This window comes from Leptopilina boulardi, unplaced genomic scaffold (assembly GCF_019393585.1).
Source record: "Leptopilina boulardi isolate dan_hultmark-lab unplaced genomic scaffold, ZJU_Lbou_2.1 LbouV2_372, whole genome shotgun sequence".
Taxonomy (NCBI): Eukaryota; Metazoa; Arthropoda; class Insecta; order Hymenoptera; family Figitidae; genus Leptopilina; species Leptopilina boulardi.
This window is the reverse complement of record NW_026137943.1, coordinates 2,595,672-2,615,368: the sequence shown is the minus strand read 5'-3', so window position 1 is coordinate 2,615,368 and position 19,697 is coordinate 2,595,672. Positions and strand designations below refer to the sequence as shown.

Sequence of the window (19,697 nt, the reverse complement as noted above, 5' to 3'; positions counted from 1 at the left end):
CGTTAAGCTCTCGGTGTAATCCTGCCCTTAATATTCAAAAACGTGATCGCCCTGCCAAGCGCTTGGAGAAAGAGAATACCGGAACCAAGACTTGGGTGCAAGAGCCAGGGGGCTTTTCATATGCTAATTGGCATTCGTCATTTTCTTACAGCATCGACTTAAGTGTGCTTAAGTTAAGGTAACTCCTTGCAAGGCAACGGACCAGGTGCTTCTTTCCTTTTTGCGAACAAAATCTTGAAAAAAAAAATTGACCAAGATTTTCCAAAGGCAAAAGCTAAATTTATGTAATAAACAAATTTTCTGTATTTTTAATATTTTTTTTCGTTTTTTTTTTATTTCAGTTATTGCGGAGAATTATTATCGCAAATAAAAGTAAAAGAGGTTTTTTATAGAAAACTAAATCGTAACAAAGATTATTTAACCTAAAACTATAAAATTTTTTTCTAATTCCTTTAGAAAATAAATTGAGTTTCAATATAAGTTTGATAATATTTTTTTTATTGTTCGTCTCACGTCAATCGATAATTGAGGAATTTCTTGTCGTGCTCACCTTACAAGACAATTTCTTAATTTTTTTTTTTTAAATCAAAATTTAATTTCAATTATATTCTCAATTTTAGTATATAAATGTGAACTGTAAAGAGAATTAGAAAAAAATAGATATCAGGTGTCGCTGAGTCTTTCATCTGGAACTTGACTATACTAAAATATATATATACTGACTCACGTAGAATTGAGCGCATGCAGAGGGGATTCCAGATAAAACAACTGCGCTAACGCCGCTTCAAGAATAACAGGTACTCGCTGAGTAATATTATTCCTATATAGGTATACGTGTCGCGCACATGTTTATACAATCTATATATATATATATATATATGTGTGGCTGTGAATTTTATCAGAAGATATCTTCAGGTCGTATCTAGTATACGATAACATGCGTGTTCGTGTACACCACACCTCTAAAGTCATCAGTTTTTGTTTGCCGGTTTTAGTCTCTTGAATACGCGCAGATGTTCCTCTTTTTTTTTTATTCTGTCAATATGAAATGAATTTCTAAAAAAAACGTGACCTTTTATTTAAAAAACGAACGACTAATGCCGCCATAGATGAATTTTTTTTTTTTTTTTATAAATAAGTGTCGATTTTAAAAACTTTAGTGTTTTAGAGAAAAAATCGCGTGTGTTCATTTTATAAAACGGTAAGTAGATAAATATATGTAGATTAAGAGAGAGAGAGAGAGAAAGAGACTGGATTAATAATATTCGCGTCCGAATGTCGTGAGCATTCATCATCATAATTAGTGGCATTGTACACGTGAGCAACGAGTCTTCTATTACACACACGAGACATACTAACAATTTTTTATTTATTGCTCTCGTTTTTCTTTTGTTTTTCTATTAGAAAATTTGTTTTTTTTTCCAAAATTAGAATAATGGTAATGTAATTTGTAAAAATAATTTATAAAAATAAAATTTCGCGTTTTAATTATTGGAAATTTTTATAATTATAATAATAATTCTTATATTATATTATATTATATTATATTATATTATATTATATTATATTATATTATATTATATTATATTATATTATATTATATTATATTATATCATATTATATTACACTATACTATACACCCAAAGAATTTTATTTTCTTAAACCAGCTATAATATATTTGAATTAAATAAACGTATATTTGTCTCAGAGCCTACTATTCCATTTATTTGGCGTAAATAAAATTTTTTATTTAAATAAAATAAAAATTTACTTGAAACAAACAAAAATTTATTAATATATAATAATATAATAATAATAATTTATTAATAAATATTTATTTGGCTCTGAGACAAATATGTCATTTTTCTCTGAATGTAAACTTGTAAAATATTGTTTTTTTTTTTTCTAAAGTTGATAATTAAAAATTAATCGCCTTTCTTTTAATAAATGAATATTATTGTAATATTTAACGTGAATTGAAATATCGACAAAAAAAACATTACAACAGAGATATAATGAAACTGATGATTCATTATATATTATGAGTGTTATCAGTGATACATGTTATTTTTGTGGACAAATTTTTATGACATAAAAGTGGATTAAAAAAAAAATAAATAAAATATAATAATTTTTATGTCAGATTATGGAAGATTTATTCAATTTATAATTTAAAAAAAAAAAAAAAAATTGGTCTTATAGGTGGGGCAATGACAATAGGACCTCGGGAGGTGATGAGGTCGGAGGCTGAAGGTCTGACAGGACCAGCGCATCCCATTTCCGAGCAATCGATAGATTGTGGTTGCAGTCAAGTGAGATGCCCGAAATTAGAACGATTTGCGACACGTTGTGTGTTTGTAAGCCTCCTGTGTTGGTTGGGCCTATTACAAGCAGCAGCACATTCCTATTTATATGTAACTAGTTCCACAATAGCAAGAAGATTTCAAATTGATCCTTATTGGATGGGTTGGTCAATTTTTTATTTACATTTAATCACAAAAAAAAAAAAAATTATATGCTATGAAAAATCGTAATTATATTTAATTAATATATAAATTTCATAATTCATTTGATAATTCATTAATTTATTAAGTAATTAATTAATAAATGTATTAATTAATTTGTTAAAACATTAATTTCTTAGGTAATTAATTAATAAATTTATTTATTAATTTATTAATTAATTCATTTATTAAGTAATTTGTTAAAAAAATAAATTTATTATTTCCTCCTTGGAAGTATTTATTTATTGAATAAATGTATTAATAAATAAATTAAATTTTTTTGCTTCTTCCATAGAAGAAGTAATTATTTGTTAATTTATTTATTAATTACTGTATTAATTAATTAATTGCTTCCTTCGAAGGGGAAAAATTAAATTAATTATTTAGTAAATTTATTAATTAATTAATATATTAAATTATTAATTTGTTAGGTAATTAATTCATTTGTTAATTATTTAATTTATTTGTTAATTTGTTTATTAATTAATTTTTTAAGTAATTTGTTCATTAATTTATTTATTGCTTCCTTATTATCAAAATTATTTATTGATTTAGTATTAATTAATTAATTTGTAATTTGTTAATTAATTAATTAATTAATTAATTTGTAATTTGTTAATTAATTAATTAATTAATTAATTTGTAATTTATTAATTAATGTATTTATTGCTTCCTCCGTAGGAGATATAATTATTTCCTAATTTATTTATTAATTACTGTATTAATTAATTAATTTATTTAATTATACAAGTATGTAATTAAATTTGGGTGAAATTTTTTTTTTTTTCAGATTGGATACTCACAGTTTCGGAAATTACACCATTTTTTCTTGGTCTTATAATTGCCTATTGGGGCGATCGAATTCACAGAATTTCTTGGCTAGGTGGTGTTACATTTATACAATGTTTAGGATTTACTTTAATTATAATGCCAGAATGGGACACTCATTTTAGAGTAATAGAACAAGCGACAAATAACACTCACATGTCATTGTACGCAGGTAATTTTAGTTTACTCTTGTTTTCTCATTAATAAAAATAAAATTTATATAAAAAATTATAAATAAAAAAACAAAAATTTTATATATAAAATAGAAATTTGAAGTAAAATACTAATTTTCCTGAGAAATTTTTTTTTAAAAAATGCATCTTTATGAGAGAAATGCATTATTTTTTTTTTTTTTGTCATTGTCAATCTACTTCGGGTATAGCGACCTACTTTTATGTTATCGTATACGGTGAGCGGCATCTTATCTTGCTCACGAAACTTGAATCGATTTATTATAAAGAATTTTATATAGAATATTATATTTTTTAAAAAGTTAAATTTTTTCTATTTTAGACGCAAGTCAAGAATTATGTTCAAGTGCATCGTCACGAATTATATTTGAAGACGAACAAATACAAAATGGAGTGATACCCATTCAAATTTTCGTTCAAATTCTCAATGGCGTTGCAAACATTGGTTATTATGCATTTGGAATTTCTTATTTAGATGATAATACAAAAAAAATACATATCTCATCATTTCTTGGAATAATTGTTGCTATCAAAATTATTGGCACATTATTTGGTTATATTCTCGCATGGTCATGTTTGAGGTAAAAATAATTCATCACAAAAATAAATTTTTTTTTTTTTTATAAATCAAAACAATTTGAAAATTAAGAGGGTAATTTTTATGTTCCGGAACCCCTTAAAAATATAGGGGGGTTCTCATTTTTTTCGATTTTAAAAAAAAAAAATTTTTTAGGCGGTCTGGAACATAAAAATCATATAAATATTTTTTTTTTTGTAGAATAGATTCGAAAAATTTGGAAATTGTACAGACATATACAGAACAAATTGGAGCATGGTGGCTTGGTTGGCCAATATTGACAGTTCTTATATTAATAGGAGCTATTTTTTTATCATGGTTTCCTAGAAGATTACCATCGGAGGTATAGAAAAAAATTTTGATAAAAAGGATTATTAATATTAATTATTAAAAATTATTAATATAAAAATTTAGGAAAAAATTTACATTAAAAATAATGGAATGTGTCGTAATTGCAAATAAACTTGAACTTGTTAAAGATGGTGCAGCAAGCAGCGGCAACAATATTGGATGAAGCAAGTGGAACGGCACGAACTTCACAAATGACCTTTAAAAAAGTCGGCAGTACTCGTTTTCTACCTTCGATATTGAGACTGGTTACTAATAAAATTCTGATCTCTAATGTTTTTGCAGCGGCTTTCTGTGCCATGGCCATTGTTAATTTCATAGCAAACGAAAACATATTCCTTGAGTCTCGTTTTTATGCGCCCAGGCCTACTGGTTTACTTCTAGGATTCAATGATCCTCTCACCTCAAGAATTGCTACAAGTATGTTTCAAAAATTAATTAAAAAATTAATTCAAACTTATTTAAAAATTATTTCATTATTTAAAAATTATTTCATTATTTAAAAATTATTTCATTATTTAAAAATTATTTTAAAAATCAATTCAAAATTCCCTAAGGATTTTAAAAATTTAACTTGAAGTTTTCGAATAAAAATTATAATTTTTTTTAAATGTACTTTACAGCATTTCTAAAACCAGTCGTGATTGGTTTAGTTGTGATAGTATCGGGCTTGTTAATCGCAAGAGTAAAACCCACAGCCAGGACACTTGCTATTTATAGTATAGTAATCACTATCGTAACGGGAATTATACTTTTTTCTCTTACATTTGTTGCCTGTGACAAGAAACCAATAGTTGGCGAAAATATAAATGGAATGTAAGTTTATTTTCTATTAATTTTTGTAATTATTTTTTTTATTTTTTTACTAAAAATTTAATTATTTTTGTACTAAAAATATAATTTTTTTTTTTTTTGACTAAAAATGATATAAAAAAAATAAAATAATAAAAAGACGGTAAAAAAATTAAAAAATAATTGACAAAAGCAAAAATAAATTAAAAAACTGATAGAAATACAGAAAAAATACTATAAAAATAAATATTAAAAATAACAAAATTTGACAAAAAGAAACAAAAAAAATAATTAAAAAAAAAAATTAAAAATCACAAAATTTGACAAAAAGAAACAAAAAAATAATACAAAAATAAATTATAAATATCAAAATTTGACAAAAAGATGAAAAGAATATTAAAAATAACAAAATTTGACAAAAATAGTGAAGAGTCTGTCCGGTTGGGCCATGTTTTGATTTGTGGCCATAACTTCCGTTCTAAACCAAATTTCGGATTTTCTCACGTATGATTGGAAAGATCTTTTCAAGTGCAACATTTTCTCTGAACAACAGAAAATGATTGGACCAAAAGTGTAAAAGTTATAGGCATTTCAAAAAAATAAATTTTGTCGTTACGGTTCCCAAAAATCTCACAAAACGGGAGGGGATACAAATTTAAAAAAAAATCTGATTTAAATTAATGAACGCCCCCAAAACGTTTTCAGAACACGAAACGTTTTTAATGCGTCATTGCAGTAGACTCGACATAAGACGTTATAAATCGTTTTAGGTTCTAAAACGTAAATCTTTTTTTTCCACCGGTAAACGACGTTTTTGACACATCGCTACGTGGAAAAATAAATTTATAATGTCAGAACGTATCATAATTGCAAAATTTTAAGTGGCCCAACTAACACAACATTTATTGGCCCAACCATCACTATCACGTTGTTTTACTTTTTTATTGCACCAGACAAAAAAACGCATGATACAAACATCAAATAAGGCACCACATTTTCAAAGAACACTCAAACGAACAACAAAACTTAGTCAACTTACTTTATTGTTTGCATCTTCTTCTTTTGTTCAATTCATTTTTTCGGACACCACAAACAAGTTTTCCTTTTAATCTTTAGTGCACTTTTACAAAACACATCTGTACGAATTGCGCATTTCACTGAGAGTTACTAAAAGTGACGTTAAAAGTTTATTACTAACGCTAGTAAGTATTTGCATGCAAAGGTAGATGGCGCCAATGTGAAAGGGCTTTTAACGAAGTACTGGCCCGACTAGTACTGACTCTCCCCTAAGAAAAAACATTCAAAAAATAAAAAACTGAAGCACAAAATAAAAAATAAATGAAAATAAAAGTAGTTTAAAAATAAAAAGTATTAAATTAATAAAATAATAAAAATTATAAAAATCAATTAAAAACAACAAACAAAAAAATTAAATAATTTATAGTGGACAATACTAATAATACCGTTAAGTATTAAGTACCGTTAAGTACCGTTAAGAAAAAATCCTTAGTAACCGTTGCTAAGGAAAAAGAAACGGTTGCTATGGAAATGGTTTCTATGGTAACTGTTGTCATGGAAACGGTTCCTATCGTAACTGTTACCATGGCAACCGTACGAGTGTTTAAATAAAAATATAAATAAAAAAAACCAAACACAAAAATAATTAAATAAAAAAACAAATTCAACATAATGAATAAATATAAAATTTTTTCGTTTTTAGTCGATCGTTTTGTTTTTTTAATCTATTTTAATTGAAAATATAATTTTTTTCTATTTGATCAATAAAACGCTGAATTTAATAAATTACGAAAATTATATATATATAGGTTTTCTTTATCGAGACATTGCAATTATGATTGTCAGTGTTCACGCGATGCTAACTTTAGACCAGTATGTGACAGCAGTGGGAAATATACATACTACAGTCCCTGTCATGCTGGCTGCACTCAATCTGATTATATAGATGATGAAAAAATATACACTGGCTGCAAGTGCCTTTTGTCGGCTGGATTGACTGATGCCAGAGCACGGGATGGCTCTTGTGAATATAAAAATTGTCAATTTGGTTGGCTTATTTTTGAGGTATGATGATAAAAAGCAAATTTTAATTATTTTCAATTATCAAAATTATTTTTTTTTTTATTTACGGTCCGTATTTTTCGATTTTCAAAATAAATACCTAATATTTTTTTCACAACAGGCTGTTACTATTGTTGCCTATTCTCTTTTGGCATCAATAATCGTTGGAGATTTACTAATAAATTTAAGATCCGTCTACGTTCAAGATAAAGCACTTTCAATTGGTTTTTGGATGACATTGGTCGCTGCATTCATTCATGTACCGGGAAAATTGATTTATCAAAAAATTGCCGACACCACTTGTGTTTATTGGGGTTCGGCTGAGTCGAATATTTGTCGTTTGCATAATTCAAAAAATCTTGGTGATTATTTGTGTTATGCGACAATTTTGTTTTTAGCGATCAGCGCAATAATTAGAATCATGGTTTGGTGGTTCTGTGAAAATTTAAATCTTTACGATACACCAATTGTTGAAGAGGAACCGGGTAGGGAATTAGAGGAGATAAATAGAATGCAAAGAGAACCGTTATTGATTGAGGAAATTCCAGCCGCAGAAGTTGAAGGTAAATTTTAATTTCTAAGTACTTGTTAATTTTTAATAACGAATTTTTATTTTTTAAAGTAGAAGCAGGTCCCAGTGATGTACAAGAGAGAAGATCATTACCACCAGGTGCTGTTCAGGTACTACCGAAAAAAATCGAAGACGATCATCAAAAGAACAATGGACCTTTGAAATACGGTCCCCTTGGACCTGGAGATCGAAGAACTCAAGATAGAAATGTTATAACTGAAGTAAAATCCGAAGACTATGACACTGATAATGAATTGGATACATCGAGTGACGATGGTAGTCTACCTCTGAAGAAAGCAAGTCCTAAAGTTGCCTACAAACCCCTTGATTTTGATTCAGATCACGATGCAACGGAAACAATTCCTAAAACAATTCCACAGAGTAAATTGTCTCCAATTGAATCAGGCGCACGTAGATTTCCAAATCCGGATCATTATGAAGATCCAAGACGTTCGAGAGCAACGAGTCCATTTGAGAAACCTTGGAGAAAAACGGGTGATTTTAATGAAATTGGAATTCCAATTGTTGAGCCCATTGTTCAACAGGCAAAGGATTTAAGATCGTCTAAGGAGGTTTTAGAGGAGAGAATGCTCTCACCGCAATATGAGAAAAAAGCTAGTCAAGATAGATTGGATACTGTGAGAACATTATTCAAAACAATGGAGGATGGAAGATTTAAATCACAATCGGATGTAAATGATCAACCACTTTCAATAAGACCACCTTCTGGTGGTCAAGAATCATCTGGATTTGGAAGTTTACCTGATGTTAGAGAAAGAATAACTCCACAATTACAGGAATTGAATTCCACATCTAGGGATAATTTAACGAGTAAAAATTTCAAAACATCATCATTCGCTTGCACAGATTTATAAAGATTTTCTGCTATTTTATTTTTAATTCGAAAATCACGAACATAACCTAATTTTTTTACTGTTTCGCTGAAATAGTTCCAAAATAGCTAAATCATGAACGAAAAAAATTTTTAGATGATGCGAGCGCATTCATTACCAACTGTCGATAAAAAATTTATTTTACCTATTCCACTATTATCGACAGTTGGCAATGGATGAGCGCGCGCATCGTCTCGATGCGATTTAGCTATTGTGGAAGTAGCTTAAAAATAATATATTATCAATTTCCGATAATATATTGGATTGAAAACATTTTTATATATATGAAATTTTTACGCGAATTTTATAAAAATATAAAATATATTCTATTTTCTACTAGGATAGTTTGTGAATTTTCAGTATGAAAAATATTTTTCTTTTTTTTTTATAAATAACCAAAGAAACTTTAATTCATGAAATGCGTAGGAAGTACAAAATAAAACAGAACACATTTTTTATTATTAGTTAATAAATAGGATTTTTTTACAGTTAAAAATGCATTTTTAAATTATTTTTTACTGTATCCATAGAAACATTATATATTTAATGTTTAAACAATAGGGAAATTAATTATTCAAAAAAAATACATCTAATTTTCATTCATTATTTTCATTTAAATATTATAAAAAAAATTTCTAGTGCTGCCAGATATTTTTTATCTTTTTATTAATTAACTATAAATATTTTTATGTGAATAATGAAAATAAAAAATACATTTTATTTTATTGAAAAAAAGAAAATGTTGCAATGATTTAATATAATAATTTTTCCAATAAAGTGAGGAAATTTTCAAATATTAATAATTCAGATACTGTTTGTAGATAATGTAGGAATCATATATGATAATTTATATCAAGAATTATAATTTGTATTTTTATTTATACAATCACAATAAATTCTTCAGCCATTTGGCATTTTTCAAAATATATAATAAAACTACATATATTTATTAATAATAAAAATTCGACGTTTAAAGCAAGCAATTTTTTTTTTATTTCATAATTTTCAACAATCAAGTCCTTTTTTTTCTAATCCACAATGATGAAAATAATTTCCATATGTAAATTTTGATGAAAAAAAAACAGAAATTATAATAAATATAATGTTAATTAATTTATATTAATTTGTTCCTAAGGCACTTTAAATTGTTTTTTTTGTATTATTTTCGTCTTTTTTTTTTGAAAAAGTAATTTTTAAAATTGATTAAGCAGGTCTTTTTGGCTGGCTGGCTGAATTTTTTCACGACTAATTCAGACTTTAAAGCTCTCCTGGATCCTCATTGATGTCATCTAATTTTGCCTCCTCATCGAATATTTTTACATTTTTAACATAGTACCAAACTCCTACATCACAGAATGTACCGATTGTTACGAAACCTGTGAGAATAAATCATTTTTATTTAAATTAAATATACTAATAATAATAACAACAACAAAATAATTATTATACAAATACCGGCAGCTGTAAAATTCATTAAATATCTCAAAACTTCTCCATTATAAAGCCAACAGTTTCCAGTTCCATTGCACGTTTTACCCCACACGAGACAAGTTTTATCTGCAATTTAGAAAAAATTAAAAATATTTTTATAATTGAAATAAAAATATTTTTGATTGAAATAAAAATATTTTTTGTATCGTTTTTTTTCCTTTGATTTACCTAAAATATAGCCGAAAAGAATAGGTGACGGTATGAATGCAAAGAGACTCATAATCATCAGTCCAAAGCCCATAGCCACAGTTTTGTCCTTTTCCTCGACACATCTCACGGAAACGAGAAAGTTAGACGCTCTTCCGGTGGCGCCGCTAAACTTCAACAAACAAACAACTGCGAGGAAAATGTAGAACTTCTCCTGACAATCAACTGGACAGGAGCCGGGAATAGCTGAACCAAAAATTTCAGATTCACTCCAAATCTCAGATGGTTCTTGAGTGAATGTTGTTGTGTTGTTTAGAAAAATATTTGACTCGATTCGTGATTGTCTTGGCATTGCACAACTGCAATCTGTATAAATTTTCCTTCCATCCTCATGTAACTAGGAAAAAATAAAATGGAAGAAAAATTGAAAATATTTTCATTTTTTTCTTTTTTTTTTTGAATAAATAATAATTAATAAATAATGAAATTGTCTGAGAAAGAAAATTTTTTCTACTTCAAAAAAAAAGTTGTCTCGTCAAAAATCACTTTTTCTACTGATACGTAAATTTTGACTTACAAAAACAGAATTTTCCTACTGAAAATTCAATTTGGTCCGACATAGAAAGTTTTTTCTACTTGAAACCGGAAGTTGTCAAACCAAAAACTACTTTATCTACTTATTTCGTCTGACTATGACAGACTTTTCATACTAAAAAATCTGCTTTCGAAATTAAAAAAAAAATTTCCTACTCGAAATTTAATTTGGTCTGACGAAGAAGGATTTTTCTACTTAAAAATAAATGTTGTCTTGACAAAAACTACTTTTTCTACTGTAACATAATTTTTGTCTTACAAAAAAGGTTTTATCTACTCAAAAATCTGCTTTTAATAGTAAGACAACTTTTCATATTAAAAATTCAATTTTGTCTGATAATGAAAGGTTTTTCTACTTCAACATTATACGTACTTTAATAATACAATTATTTCTTTTGAAAATTCAATTTGTTTATACAAAAAAGTGTTACATTATACTTTTACGAATGAATCAATTTTTTTATAACAAAACAAAATTTTAGTTCGGAAAAGTGTTTTTTTTTTTTGTTTAAAATATAAATGATCTCAACTTTATTTACTGAAACGTATAAATTTTTTTCTCATCATAACTGGGGATTTCCTTTTAAAAATATTGAATTTTTTTCACTCCGACAGACAACTACAACTATTTCTTAAAAATACATTAAATTTCATTAAATGACTTTTACTACTTAAAAAAATAAATATTGCCTCAACGAGATAATTGTCTCATTATCTAACTGACCAATATTTTTTTCATCAGAAAATAAATTTTTGCCCTTGACAAATCTTCAAATTATCGACAAAGGGATGTAACCATTAAATATTGTTGACACATATAAAATATTTAGATCACTCGATAACTGGTCACAATAAGAACTCATTTAGAATAATTAGCCTGATGCAGTAATTGCGAATAACTACAAAAGGTTATAAGAACTCATATGGTAGGAAGTGACTCTCTGTTAAAGTCGGTACATTATACCAATCAGAGAAATGTTTCCTTTGCTCATATAAATACAAAAATTTAGTTAAAAAAAAAGAATTTCAATTATAAAAATCGTTTTTTGTTTTAGAGCGTAAAAAATAGTGACTTTTTAAAATTCATTTCTAATTATTATTTATATTATTTTTTTGTTAATTTTTTTATGTTTCATTATTTTATTAATTAAAACAGTAAATTTTACTTTTATAAATAAACGTTACTATATTTATCTTGTAGATAAAAAAAAATTCCGGCTTTCCCCAAACGATATCAGTAAATTTGAAAAATTATATAATTTCCTTATCTTCAATAGAAAAAAAAGCAGTGTCTTAAAAAAAAAATGAATTTACAAATAAAAATTCATACAAACCTCAACAGTTGTACAACCAGCGTGACAAGCAGAAATAAATGTCTGTCCAGCTTGTGTGCAAACAGGATTAAATGTAACATAATCACAATGACAATCTTCATTGCATGGAAGAATTGTTTTCAATGAACCATTCGATTGTAATGCAACTTGATTATCATTTGCTGAACATCCTAAAAATGCATATGATATCATTCCCAAAACAGATATTATTCCAATCATTACATTCCATGCAGCTAAATATCTTGCTTTTGGTTTATATTTCGATATCATAAGACCCGATAAAAGTATTCCAAATGCACTAAATACAAGACCAACTGTTCCTGTTATTAACGATGATACAGATGCCGATTGTTTATATTGTGTTTCAATATATTTTGGCATAAATATCCAATATGGCATATAGCCCATAAAATAAAATACAGACGCAAAATTATTACACATAAATGAATTATTTGTTAAGAGACGTTTAAATGTTTGTATCATATCGTTAATTGATGGTAATTCTTGTTCATTATCATCATCATCATCATCATCATTATTTTTTAAATTTGAAGCCAATTTTATTTTTTGTTGAGCAAGTACTTTTCTAGCCGCTGCACGTGGTAATGTTTTTGGAAATAGGGCAACAATACTTGCAAAAAGAAAAAGTAAAATTGCCAAAATTATCCAACCCAACCACCATGCACCGAGCCATCTGCAAAAGTAATAAGAATATTAATAAAAATTAAGAATAATAATAAGAAAAACAAAATAATAATAAGATATCATAGCAACCGTTTCCATGCCAACCGTTTCTGTAGCAACTGCTTCCATAGTAACCGTTTCCATATTAACAGTTTCCTAAGTAACTGTTACTATAGCAACGGTACTATAGCAACCGCTTCCATAGCAACGGTTTCCTTAGCAACTGTTACCATAGCAACCGTGTCCATAGCAACGGTTTCCTAAGCAACCGTGCCTATAGCAACGGCACTATAGTAACCGTTTCCATAACAACGGTTTCCTTAGCAACTGTTACCATAGAAACCGTGCCTATAGCAACGGTTTCCTTAGCAACCGTTTCCATAGCAACGATTATACTACAGCAACTGTTTCCATAGTAACGGTTTCCTTAGCAACCGTTTCCATAGCAACGATTATACTACAGCAACTGTTTCCATAGTAACGGTTTCCTTAGCAACCGTTTCCATAGCAACGGCTTTATAGTAACCGTTTCCATAACAACGGTTTCCTTAGCAACTGTTACCATAGCAACCGTGCCTATAGCAACCGTTTCCATAGCAACGATTATACTACAGCAACTGTTTCCATAGTAACGGTTTCCTTAGCAACCGTTTCCATAGCAACGATTATACTACACCAACTGTTTCCATAGTAACGGTTTCCTTAGCAACCGTTTCCATAGCAACGATTATACTACAGCAACTGTTTCCATAGTAACGGTTTCCTTAGCAACCGTTTCCATAGCAACGATTATAATACAGCAACTGTGTCCATAGTAACTTTTTCCTTAGCAACTGTTATCATAGCAACGGTTTCCTAATTAACCGTGCCTATAGCAACGGCTTTATGGTAACCGTTTCTATAGTAACCGTTTCCATGACAACCGTTTCCATAGCAACGGTTTCCTAAGCAACCGTGCCTATAGCAACGGCACTATATTAACCGCTTCCATAACAACGGTTTCCATAGCAACTGTTACCATAGCAACCGTGCCTATAGCAACGGTTTCCTTAGCAATTGTTACCATAGCACCGGTTACTATACCATTGGTTACTATAGCAACCATTGCTATTGAAGCAGTTGCTATAGTAACAGTGGCTATGGAAACGGTAAATGAAAAAAAAAAGAAACAAAATTTTATTATAATGATTTTTAACAAAAATTCTAAATTTTTTTTTATAATATACAATATTTTTCAATGTACGTGAAGATATATACTATAAAATCTGATTTATTGAGATAAAAATAAGGCTATTAATAATTTGTAAGTAATCACAAACAATTATTTCTTATCAATAGAACAATATAATAATCTCATGCACTCAAATACGTTGATTTTTTATTAATTTATATTATATATCATTGACCCTCTCTATATATCGTATATATCTCAATAATATAATTGGAAAAAAATTTCCAAAAAAAAAAAACTAAAATTAGTTCGGTGAAAATAATTTCCGAACTAATATTATAGAAAAAAAATTTGTTAGTAAAACCAAAAAATGTTGAAAATACCTTTCTTATTTTCTGTTTTTTTTTTCTTTCTGTTTTTTTTATTTTCTGAAAATTATTTTTTAAAAAAATGTTTTCTTTTTTGTTTCTTCAAATTACCTTGGATCTTGTGTTGTAATTGTTGGTGTTAATGTTGGACTAATATAAAATTTAAGTGAAAATGACGCTAAACCATAACCAATTGCAGGACCCAACATTCTTATAAAATAAGAAAAGCTAATAAGTGCTGGTGTTTTTGATTTTTGTATATTATCATCCATATATGATACGCCTAATGTATAATATAATGAACCACCAACGCCCGATATTGCTTGTGCTAAAAAAAGTATAATTTGTGGTGTAAAATTTCCATCTTCCTCTGTACAACTATCGTTTCTCTCTTTATTTTGACAAAGAAATTTTCCCTCCTTCATTTTTAATAGACTTTCATTTGTTATATTTTGTTCGGCAATACCATATTCTTTTGTTAACATTAATGCATCTTTTCCTGGACCATAAAGAAAATGTGGAAGCATTGTTAAACAACAAAATAAAACCACCTACAAAAATAGAGAGAGAACAATTTTTTGTTTTTTAATTATAATTGTTTTTTTTTAAATTAATATTTACATTATTATTATTATATAATAATAATTATTATTATTCTTATTATTTTATTATTATTATTATTATTATTATTATTATTATTAGTTAGTAAGTTATTTTAGTTTTATAAAATGGAACTTTTTATAAGTTCAAAATGAGTAAATAAAAAAATGCTCTGAATAAAAGTGCAACTTTAAAGGCTTTAATTATTATTATTATTATATAGTATTGAGATATTTATCGAAGCTTATCTTGTCTAATGATAATCTGATTTGTTTTTGCTGATGTTTAAAAAATTTTTTTATCGTTTTTCCCTTTATAATTAATAGGAGTAGTAATAAATAAAAAAAAAATGGAAAAATTATTTATTGAACGCATCACAGGTATATAGAGAGCATTGATAACACATTTATTGTTTACAAAATTGCGCAAACGTCTGCGGATAGAATTAAAATTCACTTAAATGATAATTAATTGACTTTTTTTTTTATAATATATATATAAAGTAAATTTAATTTTTTTGCAAAAGAATTTATAATTTTTCAACATTTTTTTTTTTTTATATTAAAAAAATTAGATAAATTTAAAATTTAAAAATTAATTCATTACAGTTACTATAGCAACCGTTCCCATAGCAATGGTAACTATAGCAACGGTTACCATGACAACGGAAGCCATAGCAACGGTTCCTATAGCAACCGTAACCATAGCAACGGTTTCCTTAGCAATAGTTACTATAGCAACCATCACTATAGCAACAGTTTCAAAAACCTATTATTATTACTATTATTTTTATTATTTATTACTATTATCATTACTGTTATTATTATTATTATTACTATTATTATCACTATTATTATGATTATAAAAAAATTATTAACTTGATAATTTTTTAACATTAATTTTTTAGGGGGAAATGATATTCGTTATTCATTGAAATAAATTCAATTTTTTTTGAAGATTCACTTATTTATTATAATATGAAAAAAAAATTTTAATAAACAAAATAAATATTGATATATATATATATATTGTAAGTTTTAGTGAATGAACGTGGATGCGATTCCAGTGTCTCGTAATTTAATTAAGCCATCGGTGTATATTGCAAGTGACTACTATATGGATGGATTTCGTCATTTCATGTCGCAAACGAATATGCTTTCATTCATATATCTTTCAACTTACAATGTATATATATATATATATATGAGAAAACAAGAAAATTTTATATATAAAACAACAAAATTTAAAAAAAAATAAATTTCTTTTCTTTTTGACATGTTAATAGAAAAATCTCAAATTAGATAAAAATTATCTTTTTCTATTTTTTTTTTTTTTAGTTTAACATTAAATTCCTAATACTCTCAAAATTGTGAGGATAAGTTTTGTAACTTTTGTTTTGTATTGCAACTAAGATTTATGGTTTTCATAGAATGATATAATTAGAAAAAATGGAATTACTTTTTTTTTATATCTTAGTACAAATATATTGTCACATCAAGTATTTAGATAAAAAGAATTTTATTATTCTCTTGTTTGTCTAATAATGAGGTGAATAAAATATTTATCAAACGTTACACTAGAGATTTTTTCCTTTATTTATAGTTCTATTTTTTCATTTTTTTTTTTAATTTCTTAGTTATTTAATTTTTTCTTTAAAAAAAGAAAACGCTCTAAAATACAAATAAGTAAAATTTTACTTATTTCGAAAAAAAATTGTAAATTTGATATAATTACATCATAAAAACCACGAGGCTTTAAATAATTACCAAAAAAAAAAAAGTTTAAAAGTAAATTAATTAAATTTAAATTAGTTGGAAAATTTTTACTGTACGAAAAATAGAATAAAAAAAAAATAATTCTAAAATTGTAACAAATTATCTTTTTCTTTATTCAATTTTTTAAAACTATTTTCTTTATTTTAAATTATTCCATAAATGAGAATAATTTCTTTTTGTATTTAAAATTAGAAATTTTATTTAATTATTCAAATTACAAATTAAATTAAAAAATGAATTAGAGGAATTAAATTTAAAATAATTTGTGAGCATAATATTGTAATAAAAAAAAATGCAATATAAAATAATTGAAATTGTCTTATATTGAGAATAAATTTTTTCTCAATGGTTGAAACATTTTTTAAATTCTCACCGTATAAATCCCTATGGCAATCCATCTTGGTCTGTGTCCTTTTCCTGCATAATATGACAATACCACAGATACAAAAAGTTGAGAAATATCATTTCCCACAGTGATGATACCTAAATAAAAAATACACTTTTTCTTAGCAAAAAAAAAAAAAAAGGAACTCAATTATGTTAAATTTCACTTTTTTTCGAAAATAAAAATTAAACACAGAAAAAATTCTAATATATTTTTGTAAAAAAAAAAAATGATAAAATTTCAAATTTTACAAAATTACCCGTTGTTTTCGATGGTATCTTAAATCTTTTCTCTATTGTTGTTATTGTACCATTAAAATATGCATAACTTGCGCCAAATATACATCCTAATACTCCATAAAGAAAAACGTATGCTTTTTTATTAGCAAATTTTTGTAAAAATGGTCCACGAAAACAACCAATTCCACAGCTTGTTTCTTCTGTTAATGGTAAATCTTTAAAAAGTTCATCGAGTTCTTGCGATGGTGTTCTTGGTATTTTTGTCGGTGTCGTTGGAATTTTAAGAAGTTTTGCATTTTCCTCGCGTATTTTTTCACAATTTGTATTATTTAAATCTTTCGAATTCTTCATTTTATCCCCCCCGTGTTTTTTTTATTCTTTCTCGTCACTTTTTTTTTTTTTTTGAAATCTAATTTTCACAATTTATAATAAATATTTTTTATTCTTTCAATTCTTTTTACGTTCAACATCTTTCTTTTTTATTTTTTCAAAAAAAAAAAAAAAAAATTTCTAAATCCATATTTGAAAATAAATTTTTTTTTTTTGAAAAGTATTTTCTATTAAAAATAAATGAAAATTTCAATTGTATTATTCATTATTACAAAGAGATATCATTTTTGTGAATTAAGAAAGGGTTGGAGGGAGGAAGGAGGTGGGAAAGAGTCAATGCGATGATGATGACCGTTTTGATTATATGGAAAAATGAATTCGCGTCCGAAAACGTTAGATATTCATTCCTAACTGAATTCAACTCTTGGCTTTTGACAAGTTGTATTCAGAAGCGAGGTGATTTCTTGTCCCCACTTTTCATCATTTGAAGACGCTCTAGAGACCCAGAGGAAATCTTCGATGCGACAGTTTGTCGATCTATTTCACGATTACTTACATCAGTTCAAAAAAAAAAAAATAAAAAGAGATTTGATAAGATGAAAGAAGTGATAAAATTATTTGGTTTCAAAAATTTTTTTTATTAAAATTATATTAAAATTTTTTGTTATCATAAGAAATGAAAACCTGTTTTAGAATTTGAAAAATCATTTTAAAATTTTAAAAAAGAAAATCTTTTTTTATTTGTAATGTATTTTTAGGTAGGATTACCATTGGGTAATGTAATTTTTTCTTATAGCAAACATTTTTTTTTTTAGTATCACAAAATAAAGAAGAGAAAAAGAAATATTGAGTTTGTAGTTTTAAATCAAGTCTAAAGATATTTATATATATATGTTTTAAAATATAATTTGCTTGTCATTATATTTGGATTGAGCAACAGGTATAATAAAGATAATTTGTTACCCTTAATCTACAACACACATCGACAATAGCGCGGTAGCGTATACATACGTCAAATTGTCATACATTATGAAGCCACGTGTATGAGAAGAAGAAGAGCTTATTGCTACAGATCTTACTAATTTTTTACAATATAAAACAAAAAAAAAATAACTAAATTTCAAAAAAAAAACTGGGGAAAATTGATTTTGAAAAAAAAAATTAAGAAAAAAACATTTTTTGAAAAGATAAAAATATAAAAAAAAATTTCTTTTTTAAAACAAAATTTTAAACGTCAGAGTTTTTCAATAGGGAAAAAAAGAGAGAACATTTTTCGATAAACAGGAAATAAATAAAATTGATGAACATCGTGATTTGCAATTCTTTTATGTATTTATTTGAAAAGAGTTTTAAGGAGGATCAGTTTCCTGTGTGATAAGGGTCGTAAATTCAAACGAATTGCACATAAGATTAAATATTTCAATTACGTTAATTAAATACCAGAAGTCAAAATACAAAACAAGTTGGAAACGTGACTTTCTTTTTTTTTTTTTGACATTAGAACGAATTTTAAATGAAAATATTTTGTAAATATATAAAAAAATTATTAAAAAAAAAATTAATTAACATTAAAAATTACATTCAAAATTAATTTTCAATTTTAATTAATTTTTTTTTTATTAATATGATTTAGTATGAAATTAATTCTTATAAATTCGTTTCCCTTTGATTTTCAAAAAAAAATTCTTAAAGAAATTAGCAAAAAGTGGACTTATTATGTAACTCTTAAACTATAAAACAAAACGAAATGAACCATTTTATAAAAAGATCGTGTATAACAATGTACAATAGGGAAA

General features: G+C 26.3%; 2 protein-coding genes and 1 long non-coding RNA gene across 6 annotated transcripts; 1 reads left to right on the top strand and 2 right to left on the bottom strand.

Moving 5' to 3' along the window:
- The first annotated feature begins 696 nt into the window (after positions 1-696).
- Positions 697-9,348, top strand: LOC127287760 (solute carrier organic anion transporter family member 2A1-like). Of its 4 annotated transcripts, none has more exons than XM_051314857.1 (10): positions 697-797; positions 2,203-2,466; positions 3,295-3,504; positions 3,846-4,104; positions 4,302-4,443; positions 4,580-4,868; positions 5,072-5,264; positions 7,067-7,322; positions 7,441-7,882; positions 7,942-9,348. In XM_051314857.1, the coding sequence occupies exons 2-10, from the start codon at positions 2,211-2,213 to the stop codon at positions 8,763-8,765; spliced, it is 2,871 nt and encodes a 956-aa protein (XP_051170814.1). In that variant the 5' UTR covers positions 697-797; positions 2,203-2,210; the 3' UTR covers positions 8,766-9,348. The 4 variants fall into 4 exon arrangements, with proteins under 4 accessions (XP_051170814.1, XP_051170815.1, XP_051170812.1 ...); XM_051314858.1 differs by lacking the exon at positions 697-797 and adding an exon at positions 824-1,201 and having other exon boundaries at positions 7,945-9,348; XM_051314855.1 differs by lacking the exon at positions 697-797 and adding an exon at positions 825-1,201 and having other exon boundaries at positions 7,942-9,347.
- LOC127287762 (uncharacterized) lies at positions 4,716-6,668 on the bottom strand. Its single transcript, XR_007843922.1, has 3 exons — positions 6,280-6,668; positions 5,070-5,222; positions 4,716-4,862 (listed from the first exon to the last, which is right to left on the bottom strand). It is a non-coding gene; the product is annotated as an uncharacterized LOC127287762 (long non-coding RNA).
- A 294-nt stretch (positions 9,349-9,642) lies between the features above and the next one.
- Positions 9,643-18,393, bottom strand: LOC127287759 (solute carrier organic anion transporter family member 74D). The gene is made up of 7 exons (XM_051314854.1): positions 17,592-18,393; positions 17,321-17,430; positions 14,684-15,123; positions 12,350-13,043; positions 10,443-10,818; positions 10,239-10,340; positions 9,643-10,159 (listed from the first exon to the last, which is right to left on the bottom strand). The coding sequence occupies exons 1-7, from the start codon at positions 17,920-17,922 to the stop codon at positions 10,041-10,043; spliced, it is 2,172 nt and encodes a 723-aa protein (XP_051170811.1). The 5' UTR covers positions 17,923-18,393; the 3' UTR covers positions 9,643-10,040.
- Positions 18,394-19,697: the final 1,304 nt, after the last annotated feature.

What these genes read in the sequence shown, in the direction of transcription:
- LOC127287760 (XM_051314857.1), top strand. Translation starts at nt 2,211, where the DNA reads ATGACAATAGGACCTCGGGAGGTGATGAGGTCGGAGGCTGAAGGTCTG. An exon ending in CTCGCATGGTCATGTTTGAG is followed by an intron (nt 4,105 to 4,301) that starts GTAAAAATAATT and finishes TTTTTTTTGTAG; the next exon opens with AATAGATTCGAAAAATTTGG. An exon ending in TCCAGCCGCAGAAGTTGAAG is followed by an intron (nt 7,883 to 7,941) that starts GTAAATTTTAAT and finishes TATTTTTTAAAG; the next exon opens with TAGAAGCAGGTCCCAGTGAT.
- LOC127287759 (XM_051314854.1), bottom strand. Translation starts at nt 17,922, where the DNA reads ATGAAGAATTCGAAAGATTTAAATAATACAAATTGTGAAAAAATACGC. An exon ending in CTGGTTGTACAACTGTTGAG is followed by an intron (nt 10,819 to 12,349) that starts GTTTGTATGAAT and finishes ATTTTTTCCTAG; the next exon opens with TTACATGAGGATGGAAGGAA. An exon ending in TCTTTTCGGCTATATTTTAG is followed by an intron (nt 10,341 to 10,442) that starts GTAAATCAAAGG and finishes TCTAAATTGCAG; the next exon opens with ATAAAACTTGTCTCGTGTGG.